Source organism: Panicum virgatum, chromosome 9K (assembly GCF_016808335.1).
Source record: "Panicum virgatum strain AP13 chromosome 9K, P.virgatum_v5, whole genome shotgun sequence".
Classification (NCBI taxonomy): domain Eukaryota; kingdom Viridiplantae; phylum Streptophyta; class Magnoliopsida; order Poales; family Poaceae; genus Panicum; species Panicum virgatum.
The window spans coordinates 16,107,573-16,129,263 of record NC_053144.1 but is presented as its reverse complement, the minus strand read 5'-3'; the positions used below and the strand labels follow the sequence as shown (position 1 = coordinate 16,129,263).

Here is a 21,691-nt window from a genome sequence, read left to right as displayed (position 1 = left end):
TCCTGAAGGTCTAGATTAGCTGTAGTCTTTTTTTTTTTTGAGCATCTAGATTAGCTGTAGTCGTGAAGGGCAAAATTGAGCATTCTTTGTGTAGAGCGTGGTTCATTATTTGTCGTCTTCCTCCTGAGTCTGCTTGTGTTTTGATAGCTGAGAAACATGCTGCTACATCATGTTTAGACAAGCAGTTAGCATATCTTTGCTTTATAACCAGTTTGCTAATGGAGCAGAGTTGTATCGTTAGATGCAGGTGACGTTCAGCCAAATGGCACTTCGACTTGCATTGCTAGCTCGCCAACACCGTGTGTATAATCACATCCAAATCCAAGTGTACATGGCTCTCTCAACACCAACGTGCTACACGTCAAAAAGGCTACATACAAGCTACAACAATCAAATGGGAAGGAATGCAAACTGCACACTATAGATACAAAATCAGAAAAAATGAGGGATAAAGGAAGCGTCTCCAGGTTAGCCAAAGGGCGAGGGCACAGGTCCAGGTCCACCAGCGAGGGCATCAGATCTCTTGATGCTCCCCATGCCACAGACGACACATCCAGGTGCGGAGAGCGCTGAGAACTTGGCGCCACAAAGGTCGCACACGTCGTGGCCAATGGTCGAGAGCCGGCTGAGGGTCACGGAGCAGAACTGCGAGGGGTCCTCGAACGGGTCGATGGACTTGTTTGTCAGTCCTCTCTGGACACACATGTCGATCAGGCTCTTGAGCTCGTCCTGCTTCGTCGGGGGCGCTTTGGAGTAGAGGAGGTCCAGCATTTGCTTGGCATAGGCATAGTTCTGGACCTCCATGTTCCGCTTGATGGCAGTCCTGATGCAGTTGATCCGGTGCTTGGCTTGGATGGGCAGGGAAGCAAGGTGCCGAGATAGCCTGGCCATTTCCTCCTTAGCACTAAGAGCACCCGCGCCTTGAACCCTTTGCAGGCGAGCAATTTCCTGCAGAGAAATCAAAACTTAGCTAATGCAACTGCAACCTTAAACTGAGCACACATTAGAGGCACGTCCTATTAAGTCTCCAGACAATATCAAAAACTAAATTACCTGTAGCAAAGCAACTGCAATCTTATACTGAGCACAAATGGTGGCCTGGGCTTTGATATCAGCTTCACGTGATTGGTCCTTTGCAAGGGCCAAAAATGCTTCATCCAAACAAGATAGTGCATCGGTAAGCTGATTCTGCTCAAGGTGAGCAAGAGCCATCTTGTAGCATTCTGCAGCAGGAGCACCCCGTGGTACCTGTAACCATGGATGAGGCTGTCAGGGAAATAATCCCAACCCATTAGATTTCTTTTCAGGAAAAACATAGTACCTGGCCAGGGCGCACAGCAGTAGGTGCTGGAGGACGAGCAGCTTGCTTTGCCGCTCCAGGTCCCTCCACCAGAGCGCTGAGATCAATTGGCTGTGATGGAGCAGGAATGCCAGGTTGAATGCCTTGTGGCTGTGAAGGAAGTGTCTGGGGTTGTGAAGGAAGTGGCTGGCTCTGTGGAGGAACACCACCATCGGGCAGGCCAATATTGTCCATAGGAATGCCTGGTTGCTGAGGAAACTGGGACTGTTGAGGTGGTGCTTGTGGTGGCACCCCGCCATCTGGAAGGCCAACATTAGCCATCATGTTTTGATTAGGTACTGGCCCTTGATTCATTCCAGGAGCAGGTTGAGCCATTCGTGACAGGACTATTCCAGGAGGGGGTAGTTGAGCTGCAAGTTGATGTGATGGAATAGTGTTCTGGAAGAAGTCTTCAGGGATAGGTCCAGCCGTCACTCCCATGCCTGCAATAACAGGGCCTGTGGCACCAGAGGGTGCTTGTGGTTGAACTAAAGTATTTGTTCCAAACAAATCAATTGCAGTATTTGGCATTGCTGGAGAAACAGCTGCTGCTGGACCTCCTGGCTGCGTAGGAGCCTGATTGAATTCTTGCGGTGTCCCTGATAATGATCTTGTCCTACTCAGTGGAGGACCCAAGCCTAGCTGTTTAGTGGCTTCTTTCAATTTGTTGACATCAACAGTAGATGCAGCTGGCTTATCACGTATCCTTATATGTATCTTTTTAGTCTTCGAGGTTGACTCATCTTCATCACTGCTCCCATCATCGACAACACCATATAAAGTCTTCTTAAACTCCTCAGCAGCTTTTGCCTGTTCATCGGCAGATGCAATTTGGACACCCAGCTGCCTGGCCAGAGTATCACCAACTGAATCACCGCCAGCAATTGCCTTACTTTTCTCTGCTGATTCGGAAGACATCGGCTGTGTATTCTCACTACTAGCTGCTGCTATAGCTTTAACCAAACTCTTTTCACTTACTTCCACTACATTACCACGGCCCTTCATCACACCCAGGTACACACCAATATGATCTGCAACAACAGACGGTATACCCGCATCAGTTGTCCTCATGTAAGGCATGACTTCTCCTGCAAGCTCCCACTGAGGTATAGTCTTGACGTTAGTAGGTGTTTTGATCTCCCAGTTTCCACCTGCCCATTCCGGACCTTTAGGTACCATACTTTCAGCAGCAAAATTGGCGAAGACACCCTGTGTCCATCCAGTTGAACGAACTCTTAATATTCTCTCAAGGTATCGCCTCAGCTCAGAATCTGTAGCAGATTCCTCCAACTTTTGCGCAAGGCGTCGCAATGCGCTCGGGTTCAGATGACATATAAATAGATCCAGCATGCTCTCATGATCTGCAATAACCTCAAACGTTTCTTTTGCACTGTCAAACTGACCATACCTGAAAATATGTATTGAATGTTATGCTATGATTCTTATGAGAGCATATCTCTATCCAAAACCAGCATAGAAGAAATTTGAAGCAATAAAATAAGACAGGCAACTTATACCCAGCGTAAAGAATTTAATGATATCAAAGAAAAGAAAAGGGAAACCAATGGTCCACAAAACAACAACATAGCCTTTTAGGCCCAAACAGGCTCATCTAGGCCAGACATGACCAACAAGAGCCAACAAAGAGGAAAAAATTATATGAAAAGTGTAAAAAAGGCATTAATGTAAATTGTAATACCCCAATCCCAAATATGACTCAGTCCTACTTACACATTGACTAAAACATGCACTTGAACTAACCCCACTTACGCTTCCGTCCTCACTTCACATAAAAGGGCTAACCCGAGGGTTGGAATGCATTTAGCACTTGGATTTATATGTGTCGGTACCCTGCAACTGGGGTACCCACTCCTACTGTGCCAAGACTCGCGTAGTTATCCGTAACTACGCCCTAAGGAGCTGAGCAGCCGGACCCCTGGGGTCCGACTCCATCTCACCAGACCAACGGTCCCGGACCCGCTTCCCGCTCGGGGACAGGTCCGGTGTCACCACGTGTCTTAGAGGTGAAAATGCTCTGCACCTGTGACCGTGGACCCGGACCCCCGCAGGTGGGTCCGGGACCTCCACGTGCCTATCCGGATCCCGTGAGCTCTCGGCTCAGCTAGCAGCTCGGGAGGGGTCCGGAGCCTCCACGTGTCACGCAGACGCGGGCGCAGGCGCAAGCCTTCCGCTGGAAGCTCCCTCACCCACCCGCATTAAGTGCGAGTGGTTGAAGCGGGCTCTGCTGCCTCTAGGCACGGGGCAGCTTTTGTCAGTCCACACTGCGGCTCGTCTGTTACCGAGGCACGCAGCAGTGTCTCAGCGCCGCGCGCGTGGGCGACGAGTCATGATGACCAGCTATTAACTGAAGCAACAGTGCACGCTGCTACAGTAGACTGAGTCAGTAGTTCGGCGCTTCATCGTGACCTCGACGCGCGACTGCAAAGGCTAGACTCTACTCTGACAGGACAACTCAAGACCATCCCTGGTCAGAAGCTACGCACAGAAGCCGACGACAAGATCTCCGGATCTGAGCCATTGAAGGCCAAAGTGTAGTTTATAATACATCGCCGGGTCCACATGTCGGGGCCCCGCTCAGTGTACGTGCTCCCCTTGGACATATAAAAGGGAGAGCACGCCCGCTAGAACACAGGAGGTTCACACATCATCTCCACAATCCAGACTCAAGCTCTAGCGAACTTCTCACTCTCGTGGGAAGGCAATACAACACACAGTGGACGTAGGGTATTACGCTCCGGCGGCCCGAACCACTCTAAATCCTGCTGTGTTCATCGTGTTCTTGAGGAAGATTGATCTAAGACTAGCTACCCCCTGAGTACACACCCTCTGGGCTAGGGCGGGTGCCTTCCGCCACCCGGCCGTGGTTTGCAGCACCACGACATTTGGCGCGCCAGGTAGGGAGGCTTTAGCTAGTTTTAGCTCATCTCTTGCCCATCTCCATGGCTCGGGTGGTTGAGCACTCCCACCACCACGACGACGTGGAGATGACGGAGGGTGTGGCGTCATCCGCGCCACACGCCTCTCGCCTTCCTGCGCCAGGGGCAACCGTGCCCGTGGAGCAGCCACCGTCGGCAGCGGCGCGCGCTGCACGTCGGCAAGAGTCAGGGCGCCCGTCAAGGGCCCCCTCACAAGCTGCGAGCGGCGGAGCGACAAATCCCAGCTCGCAGCATACCTCACTCATGAGAGGAAGCCCGCTCCGGCGGAAAGCCGACTCCGGTCGCACCAAGCCCGCTCCGGCGGAAAGCCGACTCCGGTCGCACCAAGCCCGCTCCGGCGGAAAGCCGACTCCGGTCGCACCAAGCCCGCTCCGGCGGAAAGCCGACTCCGGTCGCACCAAGCCCGTTCCGGCGGAAAGCCCACTCCGGTCGCACCAAGCCCGTTCCGGCGGAAAGCCCACTCCGGTCGCACTAAGCCGACTCTGGTGGCTCTCTCCGGCGGAAAGCCGACTCCGGTCGCACCCCCGACTCTACATCTCTGTAAGTCCTACCCTTAGAGGCCCAGCAGGGAATAAAACATTTTCCTTTGTAACTAGGTAGTACTTCCGTGTGGTCCAGTCCGGTGAGCCTCCCCCGTGGAGGGGTCCGGACCTCTGCGAACCAGGTTCAGGGAAGCGTACTCACCCTCCGGGGAGGTCCGGAGCCGTGTAGCCGCTTAGCCTGGTTCCGTACCCTAAGCCTGCATGCTCTACCTCCCTAGGGCGAGTACCGTAGTACCTAAGACTGGGGGCCCGGAGGTCCGGACAGCTCCGGCCTCATAAACCCGTGTTCTGGCTTACATCGCACATCTCATGTACATCTAGTTATAAAGGAAAAGTTTATTCTCAGTTCGCCTCTAAGGATGTTACATTCCAATTTTAATTTACGCATTCTGTTGCGCTAACCCCCACGTGGCTTCTTACTCTTGTGCGGTGATTGTGGTCCGAATTGAGTTGGCTAGTTAGTGACTTAGGTCGAGACCCCTCATGGAAGAGAGGGGTTCGGACCCCTGGGAACCTGCAGGTTCAGGGAAGCGCACTCATTCTCCGGGGAGGTCCGGAGCCGTGTAGCCGCTTAGCCTGGTTCCGTACCCTAAGCCTGCACGCACCACCTCCTGTGAATGAGTGCCGTAGTACCTAGGACTGGGAACCTGGAGGTCCGGACTTTCTCTTAACCTAAAGGCCGGCCCCTTGAGCTCCGTTCACTGAACCTAGCTGTCTATGTCAAAGGATTACAGCCAACAGGATTTGGGACCCGTGGGCACGCTACTAAGCATCTACCTTGAGTCATGTGCAGGTCCAAACGTGATGATGCAGCAGGTGACCCAAAGGATGGACGATGCAGGACAAGACCCTTGCGGCGCGCACCGCTGAGCGCCAGAAGCAGCCAAGTTGCTCACAGTAGTGGCCCCACCTGCGGGTTCGTCGCCTCTCCCGAGGCAGGCCCGGGGGCCTCTGTCGGTACCCTGCAACTGGGGTACCCACTCCTACTGTGCCAAGACTCGCGTAGTTATCCGTAACTACGCCCTAAGGAGCTGAGCAGCCGGACCCCTGGGGTCCGACTCCATCTCACCGGACCAACGGTCCCGGACCCGCTTCCCGCTCGGGGACAGGTCCGGTGTCACCACGTGTCTTAGAGGTGAAAATGCTCTGCACCTGTGACCGTGGACCCGGACCCCCGCAGGTGGGTCCGGGACCTCCACGTGCCTATCCGGATCCCGTGAGCTCTCGGCTCAGCTAGCAGCTCGGGAGGGGTCCGGAGCCTCCACGTGTCACGCAGACGCGGGCGCAGGCGCAAGCCTTCCGCTGGAAGCTCCCTCACCCACCCGCATTAAGTGCGAGTGGTTGAAGCGGGCTCTGCTGCCTCTAGGCACGGGGCAGCTTTTGTCAGTCCACACTGCGGCTCGTCTGTTACCGAGGCACGCAGCAGTGTCTCAGCGCCGCGCGCGTGGGCGACGAGTCATGATGACCAGCTATTAACTGAAGCAACAGTGCACGCTGCTACAGTAGACTGAGTCAGTAGTTCGGCGCTTCATCGTGACCTCGACGCGCGACTGCAAAGGCTAGACTCTACTCTGACAGGACAACTCAAGACCATCCCTGGTCAGAAGCTACGCACAGAAGCCGACGACAAGATCTCCGGATCTGAGCCATTGAAGGCCAAAGTGTAGTTTATAATACATCGCCGGGTCCACATGTCGGGGCCCCGCTCAGTGTACGTGCTCCCCTTGGACATATAAAAGGGAGAGCACGCCCGCTAGAACACAGGAGGTTCACACATCATCTCCACAATCCAGACTCAAGCTCTAGCGAACTTCTCACTCTCGTGGGAAGGCAATACAACACACAGTGGACGTAGGGTATTACGCTCCGGCGGCCCGAACCACTCTAAATCCTGCTGTGTTCATCGTGTTCTTGAGGAAGATTGATCTAAGACTAGCTACCCCCTGAGTACACACCCTCTGGGCTAGGGCGGGTGCCTTCCGCCACCCGGCCGTGGTTTGCAGCACCACGACAATATGTAAGCGAATTTCACCCCTAACTATCAAGGTGGGACTATTCTCCAACACATGCCATGCGCCATTCACATGGGACAATTGTGGGCTCAAGTTCATCCTTCGGCTAGCACATCACAATTAATAGTAGCAAGAAATATTATATTCAATAGACATCAACATACCAAACATATTGCTTTGTATTGAATAAACAGAAATTTTATACGACTTCGCTAATCCTTCTGACAACCAGATAGTTTGCTAGATGAGCACCTAGCACATCACAGAACATTTTACAAAATCAACTACTATGGAGTATGGATTCTGTCTGGTGCAGAGCAACATGGGAATATCACAGAGTACAATTAGGAAAAGTTCTGATTTCTGAAAGTTCAGTGTGCATCTTTAGTGCCTCTAATCCATTGAAAGTTTTGTTGGCACTCATTGTGAAAGTTCAAAACTTTAGGGCATGTCTTAAGTCTAAAGTATTAAGATAGGTTTTCATATAAAATGTAACCAAAAACAAAGATTAACTACCTTTAAATGCTTCAGATTGGATGGATTAAAAAATGATATACTGGACAAAAGTTGTGAACATTTGCAGTTTAGCAACACAATTGGAGACAATATCCTAATTAAGATAAGGTAGAGAGGCCAGCAGAACGTACTTTATACATGCATATCCCAACTCTCGGAAGCGCTGGAACAGATGGGAAGTGGGAGGGCATTGAGGATAATCTCTGGAACGCAGGAACTCATCTTTCAAAATTGACAGAGCAGTAGAGAACCGAAGAGCTTTGATTGCATAATTGCAGCGCATAATCTAAAACAGCGAGGGAAGAAATATTAGCACAGCTGAAAGAGAACATGCTGTCAATACGAGCATAGATTAAGCTCACTTGGGTAAACTGAGGTCCTGCTTGAGATAACGATACAGCAAGGTCTCCACAAACAGGAGGTCCTTTAGCTAATATGTCCAATGACCTTGGAGTAATGCGTAATGTCGTGGTGCTGCAAACCACGGCCGGGTGGCGGAAGGCACCCGCCCTAGCCCAGAGGGTGTGTACTCAGGGGGTAGCTAGTCTTAGATCGATCTCCCTTCAGAACACAAGAAACACAGCAGGATTTAGAGTGGTTCGGGCCGCCGGAGCGTAATACCCTACATCCACTGTGTGTTGTATTGCCTTCCCACAAGCGTGAGGAGGTGCGAGAGCTTGAGTCTGTATTGTGGAGATGATGTGTGAACCTCCTGTGTTCTAGCGGCCGTGCTCTCCCTTTTATATGTCCAAGGGGAGCACGTACACTGAGCGGGGCCCCGACATGTGGACCCGGCGATGTATTATAAACTACACTTTGGCCTTCAATGGCTCAGATCCGGAGATCTTGTCGTCGGCTTCTGTGCGTAGCTTCTGACCAGGGATGGTCTTGAGTTGTCCTGTCAGAGTAGAGTCTAGCCTTTGCAGTCGCGCGTCGAGGTCACGATGAAGCGCCGAACTACTGACTCAGTCTACTGTAGCAGCGTGCACTGTTGCTTCAGTCAGTAGCTGGTCATCATGACTCGTCGCTCATGCGCGCAGCGCTGAGTCTTTAATGCTTGTCTCGGTATCTGGCGATCCACAATGTGGACTGACAAAAGCTGCCCCGTGCCCAGAGGCAGCAGATCCCGCCTCAACCACTCGCACTTAATGCGGGTGGGTGAGGGAGCTTCCAGCGGAAGGCTGGCGCCCGCGCCCGCGTCTGCGTGACACGTGGCGGCTCCGGACCCCACCCGAGCAGCTTGCTGAGCCGAGAGCTCACGGGGGTCCGGGTAGGCACGTGGAGGTCCCGGACCTGCCTGCGGGAGTCCGGATGGCACGTGGAGGTCCCGGACCTGCCTGCGGGAGTCCGGATGGCACGTGGAGGTCCCGGACCTGCCTGCGGGAGTCCGGATGGCACGTGGAGGTCCCGGACCTGCCTGCGGGAGTCCGGATGGCACGTGGAGGTCCCGGACCCGCCTGCGGGGGTCCGGGTCCGCGGCCACAGGTGCTGAGCATTTCCACCTCTGGGACACGTGGTGACACCGGACCCGTCCCCAAACGGGAAGCGGGTCCGGCACCGTTGGTCCGGTGAGATGGAGTCGGAACCCAGGAGTCCGGCTGCTCAGCTCCTTAGGGCGTAGTTACGGATAACTACGCGAGTCTTGGCACAGTAGGAGTGGGTACCCCAGTTGTAGGGTACCGACAGTGGCCCCCGGGCCCGCCTCGGGAGAGGCAACGAACCCGCAGGTGGGGCCACTACTGTGAGCGACTTGGCTGCTTCTGGCACCCAGCGGTGCGCGCCGCAAGGGTCTTGCCCTGCATCGTCCATCCCTTGGGTCACCTGCTGCATCATCACGTTTGGACCTGCACATGACTCAAGGTAGATGCTTAGTAGCGTGCCCACGGGTCCCAAATCCTGTTGGCTGTAATCCTTTGAGATGGATAGCTAGGTTCAGTGAACGAAGCTCAAGGGGCCGGCCTTTAGGTTAAGAGAAAGTCCGGACCTCCAGGTTCCCAGTCCTAGGTACTACGGCACTCATTCACAGGAGGTGGTGCGTGCAGGCTTAGGGTACGGAACCAGGCTAAGCGGCTACACGGCTCCGGACCTCCCCGGAGAATGAGTGCGCTTCCCTGAACCTGCAGGTTCCCAGGGGTCCGAACCCCTCTCTTCCATGAGGGGTCTCGAGCTAAGTCACTAACTAGCCAACTCAATTCGGACCACAATCACCGCACAAGAGTAAGAAGCCACGTGGGGGTTAGCGCAAACAGAATGCGTAGATCGAAATTGGAATGTAACATCCTTAGAGGCGAACTGAGAATAAACTTTTCCTTTATAACTAGATGTACATGAGATGTGCGATGTAAGCCAGAACACGGGTTTATGAGGCCGGAGCTGTCCGGACCTCCGGGCCCCCAGTCTTAGGTACTACGGTACTCACCCTAGGGAGGTAGAGCATGCAGGCTTAGGGTACGGAACCAGGCTAAGCGGCTACACGGCTCCGGACCTCCCCGGAGGGTGAATACGCTTCCCTGAACCTGGTTCGCAGAGGTCCGGACCCCTCCACGGGGGAGGCTCACCGGACTGGACCACACGGAAGTACTACATAGTTACAAAGGAAAAGATTTTATTCCCTGCTGGGCCTCTAAGAGTAGGACTTACAGAGATGTAGAGTCGGGGGTACGACCGGAGTCGGCTTTCCGCCGGAGAGAGCCACTAGAGCCGGCTTTCCGCCGGAGCGGGCTTGGTGCGACCGGAGTCGGCTTTCCGCCGGAGCGGCTTTGTGCGACCGGAGTCGGCTTTCCGCCGGAGCGGGCTTGGTGCGACCGGAGTCGGCAGTCCGCCGGAGCGGGCTTGGTGCGACCGGAGTCGGCTTTCCGCCGGAGCGGGCTTCCTCTCATGAGTGAGGTATGCTGTGAGCTGGGATTTGTCGCTCCGCCGCTCGCAGCTTGTGAGGGGGGCCTTGACGGGCGCCCTGACTCTTGCCGATGTGCAGCGCGCGCCGCTGCCGACGGTGGCTGCTCCACGGGCACGGCTGCCCCTGGCGCAGGAAGGCGAGAGGCGTGTGATGCGGATGACGCCACACCCTCCGTCATCTCCAAATGTCGTCGAGGTGGGAGTGCTCAACCATCCGAGCCATGGAGATGAGCAAGAGATGAACTAAAACTAGCTAAAGCGCCCCTACCTGGCGCGCCAAATGTCGTGGTGCTGCAAACCACGGCCGGGTGGCGGAAGGCACCCGCCCTAGCCCAGAGGGTGTGTACTCAGGGGGTAGCTAGTCTTAGATCGATCTCCCTTCAGAACACAAGAAACACAGCAGGATTTAGAGTGGTTCGGGCCGCCGGAGCGTAATACCCTACATCCACTGTGTGTTGTATTGCCTTCCCACAAGCGTGAGGAGGTGCGAGAGCTTGAGTCTGTATTGTGGAGATGATGTGTGAACCTCCTGTGTTCTAGCGGCCGTGCTCTCCCTTTTATATGTCCAAGGGGAGCACGTACACTGAGCGGGGCCCCGACATGTGGACCCGGCGATGTATTATAAACTACACTTTGGCCTTCAATGGCTCAGATCCGGAGATCTTGTCGTCGGCTTCTGTGCGTAGCTTCTGACCAGGGATGGTCTTGAGTTGTCCTGTCAGAGTAGAGTCTAGCCTTTGCAGTCGCGCGTCGAGGTCACGATGAAGCGCCGAACTACTGACTCAGTCTACTGTAGCAGCGTGCACTGTTGCTTCAGTCAGTAGCTGGTCATCATGACTCGTCGCTCATGCGCGCAGCGCTGAGTCTTTAATGCTTGTCTCGGTATCTGGCGATCCACAATGTGGACTGACAAAAGCTGCCCCGTGCCCAGAGGCAGCAGATCCCGCCTCAACCACTCGCACTTAATGCGGGTGGGTGAGGGAGCTTCCAGCGGAAGGCTGGCGCCCGCGCCCGCGTCTGCGTGACACGTGGCGGCTCCGGACCCCACCCGAGCAGCTTGCTGAGCCGAGAGCTCACGGGGGTCCGGGTAGGCACGTGGAGGTCCCGGACCTGCCTGCGGGAGTCCGGATGGCACGTGGAGGTCCCGGACCTGCCTGCGGGAGTCCGGATGGCACGTGGAGGTCCCGGACCTGCCTGCGGGAGTCCGGATGGCACGTGGAGGTCCCGGACCTGCCTGCGGGAGTCCGGATGGCACGTGGAGGTCCCGGACCCGCCTGCGGGGGTCCGGGTCCGCGGCCACAGGTGCTGAGCATTTCCACCTCTGGGACACGTGGTGACACCGGACCCGTCCCCAAACGGGAAGCGGGTCCGGCACCGTTGGTCCGGTGAGATGGAGTCGGAACCCAGGAGTCCGGCTGCTCAGCTCCTTAGGGCGTAGTTACGGATAACTACGCGAGTCTTGGCACAGTAGGAGTGGGTACCCCAGTTGTAGGGTACCGACACGTAAACTATCGAACCTGCAAGAATGCAAACCAACAAATACAATGTAATCAGAATATGAAGATCCAACCAACAAAAAGTATGAGAAAGATTATGCTCACTAGAACAGTAACACAAATCATTAACAAAAGCAACAACTACCTCTGCTAAAATTCAACAGGAGTAATTAACAACCATACTAAAAAGTGAACAATGGAATCCAGCAAATAAATATTTACCTTGAGGTTATTTGGTACAGGACTTCTGAAAGATCAAGTTTTTGCTCAAAGTGTTGCTGCATGGTAGCAAATCCAATGAGAAGAGGTTCAAGAAGCCCAACTAAACAGCTCCTTATTTCCACACCCTTTTTCTGTCTTGGATTTATATCCGTTGGATTTACAAGCAGCAACCGGTCATTCAATGCCCCAAGTAATACTGCAAATATAAAGGGCATATTTTTTGTTCAGCACAAACTGAGGAGGAAGAAAAGAAACAACAGATCGATAGCATGCTAACAGAACTGGAGGAATCACAAAGAATCTAGGTTGATCATATAAAAAAACTGTATGGTATGGATCTTACCTGAACGAGGAAAGCTAGTGGAGAGGATTGATCGGACTTTGTTGTCCCACCCAAGCATACTTATAGCAGTTGCACTTGAGAAGATAAGTGCTGGCCCAACCCACAACATTGATCGATAGTACAAAGTGGTTAAGTACTCAACAAAGTAATGTGGCAATTTGCAACAGATAATAAATATGTTAGCACAGTTTTGTATAACAAAAGAAAAAAGAGTAGGGGGAGGTAGATGCAAGACTCGTAAAAAAGGATATTGATGGGAGACCCCGATCAAATTTTGTTGAGCTGCTTGACAATATGTCAAGATCTGCAGAAGCAATTAGTACCCTCTGAGTTGTCAATATTCCTACTACAGGACCTCTTAGAGTTGTTTGCCAATGGACCTGCATAGTGGACAAAATTGATCACAGTCAGTTGCAGATAAGTATGGTTTTGATGGTAAATATGGTTTTGATGGTACATATGGTTTTGATGGTGAAACTAGAGTCACAGCTACTCACTTTACATGGATTCTAAAAGCCCAGATACTTTCTACAGCACATTTTAAAAAAAAATCAAATGCCAGTACCTTTTAAATTTAAGATCTTTCATTTCATTAAAATGGTGCATAGAATGTGCATCTAATTCAATGACAACTGGCCGCATGCAGTAAGGTTTAATGTAGTATCTACAGCCCATGGCTGGACTTTGTAAACGAATGGTTAAGTGCATGCCTCATGCAGTGTCCTGAATAAAGAAATTACCTCATCTAATAAACTGTAGTGCCTCAAGCTAATAGCGCTGTTCTAAGTGTAAGAATGTGTCATTTTTATGTATACTTAGTTATTTGTAGCTCAACCCAAAGAAAGCATCAACATCACACTAATGCGAGTGTGAAACAAAATACAAATTTAAGATCTGAAACATTCAGAAATTGGTTGTCTCAGAAAATCAAGTTAGTTCATATTCACATAATAACAATAAAACTAAATACTAAGGACTAACCACCTTAAAAAGAATATATTTTTGGTAAATGAATACAAAAATTGAGCCTGATCAAGCATTGTCATCAACTTAATATTTAAAGCTCAGAAAGGACCTCAACGAGAGAATTAGCAAGGATAAAATACTTAAATACCTGAAGAACGGTCTCATTTGGTTTCAACTTGATGAACTTCTTCCCATCAGTTTTTGTTGTGATGGATAGCCCATTATCTGTAGACAGCCTGTATCCCTGCAGGAGCTTCGCGAGTCCAATATGCTTTCCCGAAATCACATACAACAATGTTGATTCTACAGGACAAAACAAGTTGGTCACCTACTCTCCAGAGTTCCATATAGATAAAATGTTAAAACAAGGCAACCCTACAATCCTTTGCTTTTCTTTCTATAATGAAAAAGAGAGTTGGATATGATGAGAGGAAAGCAGTCCACTCAACGTACCTAGAGGAGAAGAAAATATGCGATCAACCTCTGATTCAAAATTAAATTGCAGAGGACCTTGGCGTTCCGTTGAGTTAGCAGCATTATCAGCAAAAGTGTTTTCTTCAAGCACAGCAGCATTATTTTCAAGAGCTTCCTTTGTGGCTACTGCCTTGAGACTAAAGAGATTCAGGCTAGTTCTATCGTCCTCCAGAATAGCATACTGATTATCATCCGGGCCCAAAAAGGCAGCATCACGACCTAAAAAAGGGCCAAACAATGCAGTTGTGAGCAAGCCAGGTAGAAATATCTAAAGCATAGGTAAGTAAGATGCATGTCAGAAAGACAGATACCTTTTATTGAACTTCCTTTGCTGTTTACTGTCTGAAGATCAGTCTGCTCCCAGTAAAGAACAACTTCATGCACCACTCCATTTGCACCACTTAATTCAAATACAACAAGAAACAGGTGCTGCTTTGGACTGTATGACATATTTTTGGGATGGCATTCCATATTTGAGGGAATCTGAGAATGGGTTGCATTAGAGAAAAAAATAAAAGGAAAACAAACAAGAAAATATTGTGCTAATGGACGGTCAATACCGTTGAGTAAAGCTTCTTATAGAGATTATCAGCTCCAGTTGATAAGTTATGGGCCATCAGGTTAAATCCATCCAAATAGAATGCCCTAACTGGATACTGAACAACACGGTTCTCCATGTTGAAGAAATTCAGCTCCAGATGATATGGCTGGAGTTGCAAAAATAATGAATTGTTTAGAGAGCGGAAAGGGAGTATGCAAGTGAAAAGATAAGTTACTATGATAAGTACCTGACAAACAGGAACATCTCGCAAAAGGTTGCTAGAATCTGAAATTGTAACGAGAGGTAGGCGAGAGATTGGACCACTTTTAGCATGCCCTTCCATGAAATGCTGCACAGATCATGTATAAGAAATTAGAAATGGTCTACAAACACCATTATCAACTAAGCTGGTAGAATCAACCAATGGACAAGGACTGGACATGTAGGGCATAATATATTAGGAAAAATGGAAGGCTGAAATGAGACATAGATGCTCAAAGTTTGTACAAGAATGTGGCATCACATCATCAAAGTATGCACAAGATTCTTTGGGAGGCCCCACTGCCAAACACTCCTAATTCATTTGTTTTCTGTAGCACTGAGACTGTACAAAAAAATTAGATCTTATTTTTTTTATCTTGAACAATGCAGGAGAGCTGTGCCTGCATTTGATAGAGTAGAAGTACAAAAGGATGGGTTCGATAAATGTGCGAATGCTGTAACTGTTCAGGTTGAGCCACTACAAGAAAAGTGGAAAAAATATTTTTCAATCACTATTAACAGAACAGAAATTTCACGTACACTGTGAAGGAATGCCTTCCTTGCAACATCTGAAATAGTTAGCTGGCTCTGGCTGACAATAAGAAAACAAGTGAAATCAAGCTAGCAATCAATATGACAATCAATAAAGAATATATCTAAATAGTGAATCACCTAAAAATCAAGTTCATACAAATGGAAAGTTTATATGATTTATGTAGGAAATACTTAATTTTACCCCTTCAAGTGCTGCTCTTGAAGCTGTGCCTGAAGTTGATGCTCTGCTAATATTCCTGATGATCCCAATGCTAAAAGTTTCTCTTTCAAAACAGCAGCTGTAGCACCAGAGCAAACCATAGTGTACTTAGGGGTTAGGGCATGTATGAACTACTCAAAATATCTAACTATTACAGACATATAAAACCATTATGCAGCAGCAAGTCAGCCAAGGAATAAAATAAAATCATATTAGTGTTGCATAGGAGCCTGATATTTTGTTCTGTATGAACCAAGGTTCTCATTTCCACGGGGGCCTCAATAAAGAAAACATGAGAATAACTGCAGGAAAAGGAAGGTACCAGTTGAGCCCCTAGCTCCCTGAAGAAGAGCAAACAGCTGTCTCCTCCCCTCCCTTGTGTATGCAGCCTTGTTCTTTGCAGCTTCTGTCCCAGACATATCCTGCAAATCAAAGAAAGTGTTCCTAAAAATTTTGGCATTAGGTACCAGAATTATTTGGGTTCATAGTTGATGTGGCCTAACCGCAAAAATTACAGCTGCCAAATTGAACTTGGGATGTACTGCCAAATTTTTTATTCGGGGTAATGGGTAAACTGCTTCTCCTCCTTGAAGAGTTAGTATCTTTGTGATATCCATTGTTTCAATAGCTGCACCATTAGCAAAGAAAATGATTGCAGAAAATCATTCTCAAGAAAAATACATATGTAACTAAACCGTGTAATTGTAAAGAACAAAACGCAGCTTGAGAGCGAAAGAAGAAATAGCTAAGGAATTTCTCAATTTCGTCAAAAGATGGGAAGAACAAATACTAACCTGCACGCTCAAAGAAATGAGTTTCCATGGGCTGTCTGTTAGGGTTTATTATAACTCGTGTCTTCCATACTTGAAGTGCTCCATCCTTTGTAATCGTCACAAGCAACCGCAGTGTAGGAAGCCAGGATACAGATGTGATAGGCTGGGAACCAGCCTGAGTACTAAGTAAAAGTGAAAGATGAAAATCAGTTGGAAAATAGACAGATCTGTGGGTATGTCGGAACAAAGAGGAATCATAGGATTTGAAATCATAAAAAATAGAGACATGAACAACAGAAAGGTGCATGCAGATGATTGACTGGGACAAAAAAGCATCATTAAAATATTTTTATATCCATTTATGCCAAGGAAACGCAAGCACTATATCAGAACTTTTAAATTATAATTCATGTGCGAAGATGCTTTAAATCAGATGTGGATGCAAGTTTTATTCTATGGGAGCAAAGGATCTCAGATATTATAAACAAGTCCTAGTGTGATATAAGGAGTCGTAGGAAAATTGTTCTAGTTTCACTGGTGCTTTAAGCAATTCAATGTTTGACTTCAAATATAGTGAAAATTTCATTATCACTGAGATCAAAGTAGCAACTTATATTGGAAAGGGGAGGAACAATGGACGAATACAACTCTGTTTTTCCACTCTCAACAATATACTACAAGGATACTTACATGCCAATCATACTTGGCCTCTCAGTTGATACATCCCATGCCAGAAGAGTACCACCTCTATCACCAACAAATATCCACTCCAGGGTCGGATGAAACCCAAAAGCACCAGCTCCCATTAGCTTAATTGTACTGTCAACAGCAACTGAAATTTTGTGCAAATTAAGAAGCCAATACATCATATTAAAATACATGAATATATAGTGCAGTATCCCATCTTACGTTGTAAGGTGTAGTGTACAACATATGTCTGGATGTTGTAGGCACGTATCAAGCCTTCAGCATAAGCTACATACTAAAATCGTAAGCTTGTATGTCAGATATGGGAAAAAGCAATACATGATAACATAGAATATTGTTGTGTGCAATTAACAACAAGAGGCAGGTAAAGATATGGTTGTCTACCAATACAGGGAGGCGGGGATGGCAAGCCAGGTTAACAATAGGTTTTTTAAGATCGGTCTTTATTTTTGTAGGTGGTCTTCCTCCTTCAACAGTCCCTACAACTAGAAGAAACCAAAAGGTTAACACTTGGAGGTGAAACACTAAAAACATAAGCAGATAGATGGCCACTATAAGCCTCCTAAGCAAACAAAAAAAAAACTGCAAAGCTAAGAGAATAACCTGTTACACTCATTCTTTTGTGGAAGCCGAAGAAGACTATAGGCTCAAGCGGTGTCAATGCAAGATGTACTTCCGTATCTATTGAAACATGGTCTGACTTTTTCTCAGGCGAGTGCAGCACAAGTGTCTGCTCCGTGGCGAAATCACAGGATCTGATTGTAGCATCCTGCAGAGCAAGAGATACAGGAGAGGGTTAATGGTTGCACAAGTTATTAATAAAAGGTGCAAAACTCACTGCGAATAGGCCATATTAGTGCATGCAGCTGAAACTTGCTAAAGAGTTATTATTCACTCTGCCATGGTAGATGACTAGATAAAAAGGGCTCAAGAATATGCCTATTAGCCTACTAACAGAAATGAAGTATCATCACTTTTCTGACATTCTGTTCACAGTATCATAAGCATTTGCCTTGTTTTTGGAGTTAGTGACAGAAGGCACTTCACAGTTGTAGAAATAAATGAAATTACTTCTTCAGAGAAAAAAAAAGAAAAAAAAAGTGAAGTGTTGAGGCAGACCTCAAGAATAGCAATAACAACATGACTAGTGGTAGGGCTATATGCCATACGAACAACACGAGCACCAAGGTCAATTGAAGCTATCTTGCTTCCCGTCAGAGCATCGAATTCTGCAAAAAAAAAAGGAAAATTATGACAACTCAGAAGGTCCGTGTGCAACATACAGAAGTCAAACAGCAACTATAGCACTCCATTGAATTCTTCAACAAACTTCAGCAGTAAATATGTGTTAAAAGTATTTGACACTGTCCTATATGATAAGAATAAGCGGTCTGGTTATCAAAAAGCAACAACCAAATAATTTCCCCGAACAAGAGAGTATAGGATGGCTAGGATCCGCGAGCGGAAGACAAGGGACATCAACCAAATCAAATGCATTAAGGATGGGACAGATCGACTGCTAGTGAAAGATGAGGAGATCATGGATAGATGGAGAGAGTACTTCGACAAGTTGTTTAATGGGGAGAGTGAGAGCCCTACCCTTGAGTTAGATGACTCTTTTGACGATACCAACGGACGTTTTGTGAGGAGAATTCAGGAGGTAGAGATCGGGGAGGCTTTGAAGAGGATGAAGGGAGGTAAAGCGATGGGTCCTGATGGTATTCCCATTGAGGTGTGGAGATGCCTAGGAGATAGAGCAATAGTATGGTTAACTAAGCTTTTTAATCTCATTTTTCGGTCAAACAAGATGCCGGAAGAATGGAGAAGTATATTAGTACCTATCTTCAAAAACAAGGGCGATGTTCAAAGTTGTACTAACTACCGTGGGATTAAGCTGATGAGCCATACGATGAAGCTTTGGGAAAGGGTTATCGAGCATCGCCTAAGAAGAGTGACAAGGGTGACCCAAAACCAATTTGGGTTCATGCCTGGAAGGTCAACCATAGAGGCGATTTTCTTAATACGACAATTGATGGAGAGATATAGGGAGCAGAAGGACTTGCACATGGTCTTCATTGACCTTGAGAAGACATATGACAAAGTACCGAGAAATATCATGTGGTGGGCTTTGGAGAAGCACAAAGTCCCAACTAAGTACATTACCCTCATTAAGGATATGTACAAGGATGCGACGACGTTTGTCCGGACATGTGATGGCAACACCACTGACTTTCCTATTAACACAGGCCTACACCAGGGGTCAGCATTGAGCCCTTATTTATTTGCTTTAGTGATGGATGAAGTCACAAGGGATATACCATGTTCCGCTAGGCGGCGCCCAGGCGGCGCCTAGGCACGCTTAAGCGCGAGGCGGAGGGTCCCCGCCTCGCCTATGGGGGGAGGCGGAACCCTAGGCGGGCTGGGTCACCGGCGAGGGAGGAGCAAGCGACAGCAGGCGGGCTAGAGAAAGAGATGGCGGCGGGCGGCGGACGGCGCGCGAGCAGAGGGCGAGGAGAGGCGGGCGGCGGGCAACACGGGAGCAGGGGCGAGGAGTGGCGGGCGTCGGGCGGCGCGGAAGCAGGGGGCGAGTTGAGGCGGGCGGCGCGGGAGCAGCGGGTGGAGGAGAGGCGGGCGGCTGGAGCACGTGAGCAGGGGATGAGGTTAGGATATGGGCTTGGGCTGTTTATGGGCCTTTCTATACAACTATTGGCCTACATGTGTCCTGTTTTTCTTTTTCTTATACACTTTTATTGTAAAATATGAATGGATTTAAAACGCCTAGGAAGCGCCTAGGAGCGCCTAGGCTCCGCTTACTCCCGACTAGGCTCTAGGCTGTGGGTCACCGCCTAGATTCCGCCTAGCGCCTAGCGGAACAGGGGGGATATACAAGGTGAGATCCTTTGGTGTATGCTCTTTGCTTATGATGTGGTGCTTGTTGACGAGAGTAGGGCAGAGGTTAATAGGAAGTTAGAACTGTGGAGACACACGTTAGAGTCGAAAGGGTTCAGACTTAGTAGGACCAAGACCGAGTACATGATGTGCGATTTCAGTGCGACTAGGCATGAGGGGGGAGACGTTAGTCTAAATGGGCAAGTGGTGGTCCAGAAGGATATTTTTCGGTATTTAGGATTGGTGATACAAAAGGATGGCGACATTGATAAAGATGTGAGGCATAGAATTTCAGCTGGCTGGTTGAAATGGCGGCAAGCTTCTGGCATCCTTTGTGACAAGAGAGTGCCACAAAAGCTAAAAGACAAATTCTATAGAACAGCAATTCGTCCGGCGATGTTATACGGTGCTGAATGTTGGCCTACAAAAAGGCGACATGTCCAGCAACTGAGTGTAGCAGAGATGCGGATGTTGCGGTGGTTTTGCGGGCACACAAGGAGGGATAGAGTCCGGAACGAAGTTATTCGGGATAGGGTCGGGGTGGCACCAATTGAGGAGAAACTTATCCAGCATCGGCTGAGATGGTTTGGACATGTCCAACGAAGGCCTCCTGAGGCGCCGGTGCGTAATGGGGTTCTTGAGCGGGTCGATAATGTAAAGAGGGGTAGAGGTAGACCTAAACTGACGTGGGATGAGTCGGTTAAGAGAGACCTTAAGAATTGGAATATCTCTAAAGAGATAGCTTTGGATAGGAGCGCTTGGAGGCTAGCTATCAATGTGCCTGAACTTTGAACTTTTTTCTTTCGGGTTTCATCTCTAGCCTACCCCAACTTGCTTGGGAAAAAAGGCTATGTTGTTGTTGTTGTTGTTGTTGTAACAAGAGAGTATAAACATGAAATGAACCAATGCACTAATGGTTGTAGCATCCAAATTTACATGGTTATCAAGACCAACTTATTCTGATAATACCATGATTTTGAGCATCCTAAGCAAAGGATTTGCCAGTTATCCACAGATAATCGTCACTTGCTACATGTTAGAGCAACTGAATTATAAAGCCACAAGGGAGATGTGAGTCTAGACCCTCATGCTGTTAAATGGTACTTCATACCAACCCCGTGTGCTCTAACTTCCAAAATCATAACCGAGAGCACACATCAAGCTATGAAACTGCTCTATAAACTAACCAAACTGTTATTGCAGGTCCTGGTACTCCATTAGACAGGGGAACATCACTCAGAGCGAAGCAATTGTCTTAAAATGGGATCCTATAGTGGTGATCATAAGCTCCCTCCAAACCTACAGTTGAATCACTGAAGATCCGACTCCCTGATACCAACTCCCTCTACTTCCATCAGCCGAGTGAACCCGATTGCAGCGTCCCATCACCTCAGATCACAACCTGTACAACCCACGCGCGGCACGAGCACCCGCCCAAGTACCTGCGACGAGGCTACATCGACCGAGCAGTCCGAGCGGCGTAAGAGGGAACTCACCGACGACGTGGGTGCCGATGGCGACGGCGACGATGGCCTGGGAGGCGCGGAAGGCGGCGGCGTGCGGCTGCATCGGGCGGGCCGAGGCGCCGCGGCGGCCGCCGGAGTGGCGCAGGTCCAGGTGCTGCACCGTCGTCCACTCCATCGGAGAGCCGGATCTGGTCTGCTCCGGCATCAGGGGCTTGCGTGGCTACCACCTGTGCCGAATTTGCCTGGCCGGAGCCCCCCACCCCTGCGTCCGGCGGCCGCTTCCGGCCTTCAGCAGCTCGATCCTGCTGCGGAGCAAGCTGCTCCGCTAGCGATCTGTCTTCTGGAGGAGGCGCAGAAGGATTTGGGGGGTCGATGGGATCTGGGGGCAGGAGTGCCGACTGGAAATGGTCTGGAAATATACGAATTTCTGTTTGAGCCGTCGGATCAGGTATCAGTGGCCTGGATCATTTCCTACCCAGCACCTTTCGCAAAAGCTCCTTGGCACTTGGCAGTCAGATATGAACCTGAAAAACATTT

At 49.2% G+C, this 21,691-nt stretch overlaps 1 protein-coding gene across 1 annotated transcript; it reads right to left on the bottom strand.

Annotated features, from left to right (window-relative positions):
* Positions 1-253: 253 nt before the first annotated feature.
* Positions 254-21,544, bottom strand: LOC120650385. Its single transcript, XM_039927501.1, has 25 exons — positions 21,185-21,544; positions 17,919-18,028; positions 17,403-17,568; positions 17,184-17,284; positions 17,001-17,073; positions 16,782-16,923; positions 16,113-16,273; positions 15,822-15,946; positions 15,641-15,740; positions 15,301-15,397; positions 15,105-15,156; positions 14,551-14,652; positions 14,323-14,469; positions 14,074-14,245; positions 13,742-13,981; positions 13,437-13,591; positions 12,574-12,702; positions 12,323-12,440; positions 11,980-12,175; positions 11,769-11,778; positions 7,729-7,830; positions 7,498-7,652; positions 1,322-2,747; positions 1,054-1,248; positions 254-948 (listed from the first exon to the last, which is right to left on the bottom strand). The coding sequence occupies exons 1-25, from the start codon at positions 21,357-21,359 to the stop codon at positions 469-471; spliced, it is 4,929 nt and encodes a 1,642-aa protein (XP_039783435.1). The 5' UTR covers positions 21,360-21,544; the 3' UTR covers positions 254-468.
* Between the last annotated feature and the right edge of the window lie 147 nt (positions 21,545-21,691).

What these genes read in the sequence shown, in the direction of transcription:
- LOC120650385 (XM_039927501.1), bottom strand. Translation starts at nt 21,359, where the DNA reads ATGCCGGAGCAGACCAGATCCGGCTCTCCGATGGAGTGGACGACGGTG. An exon ending in TTGTTATTGCTATTCTTGAG is followed by an intron (nt 17,569 to 17,918) that starts GTCTGCCTCAAC and finishes CTTGCTCTGCAG; the next exon opens with GATGCTACAATCAGATCCTG. An exon ending in TGTACACTACACCTTACAAC is followed by an intron (nt 16,924 to 17,000) that starts GTAAGATGGGAT and finishes ACAAAATTTCAG; the next exon opens with TTGCTGTTGACAGTACAATT.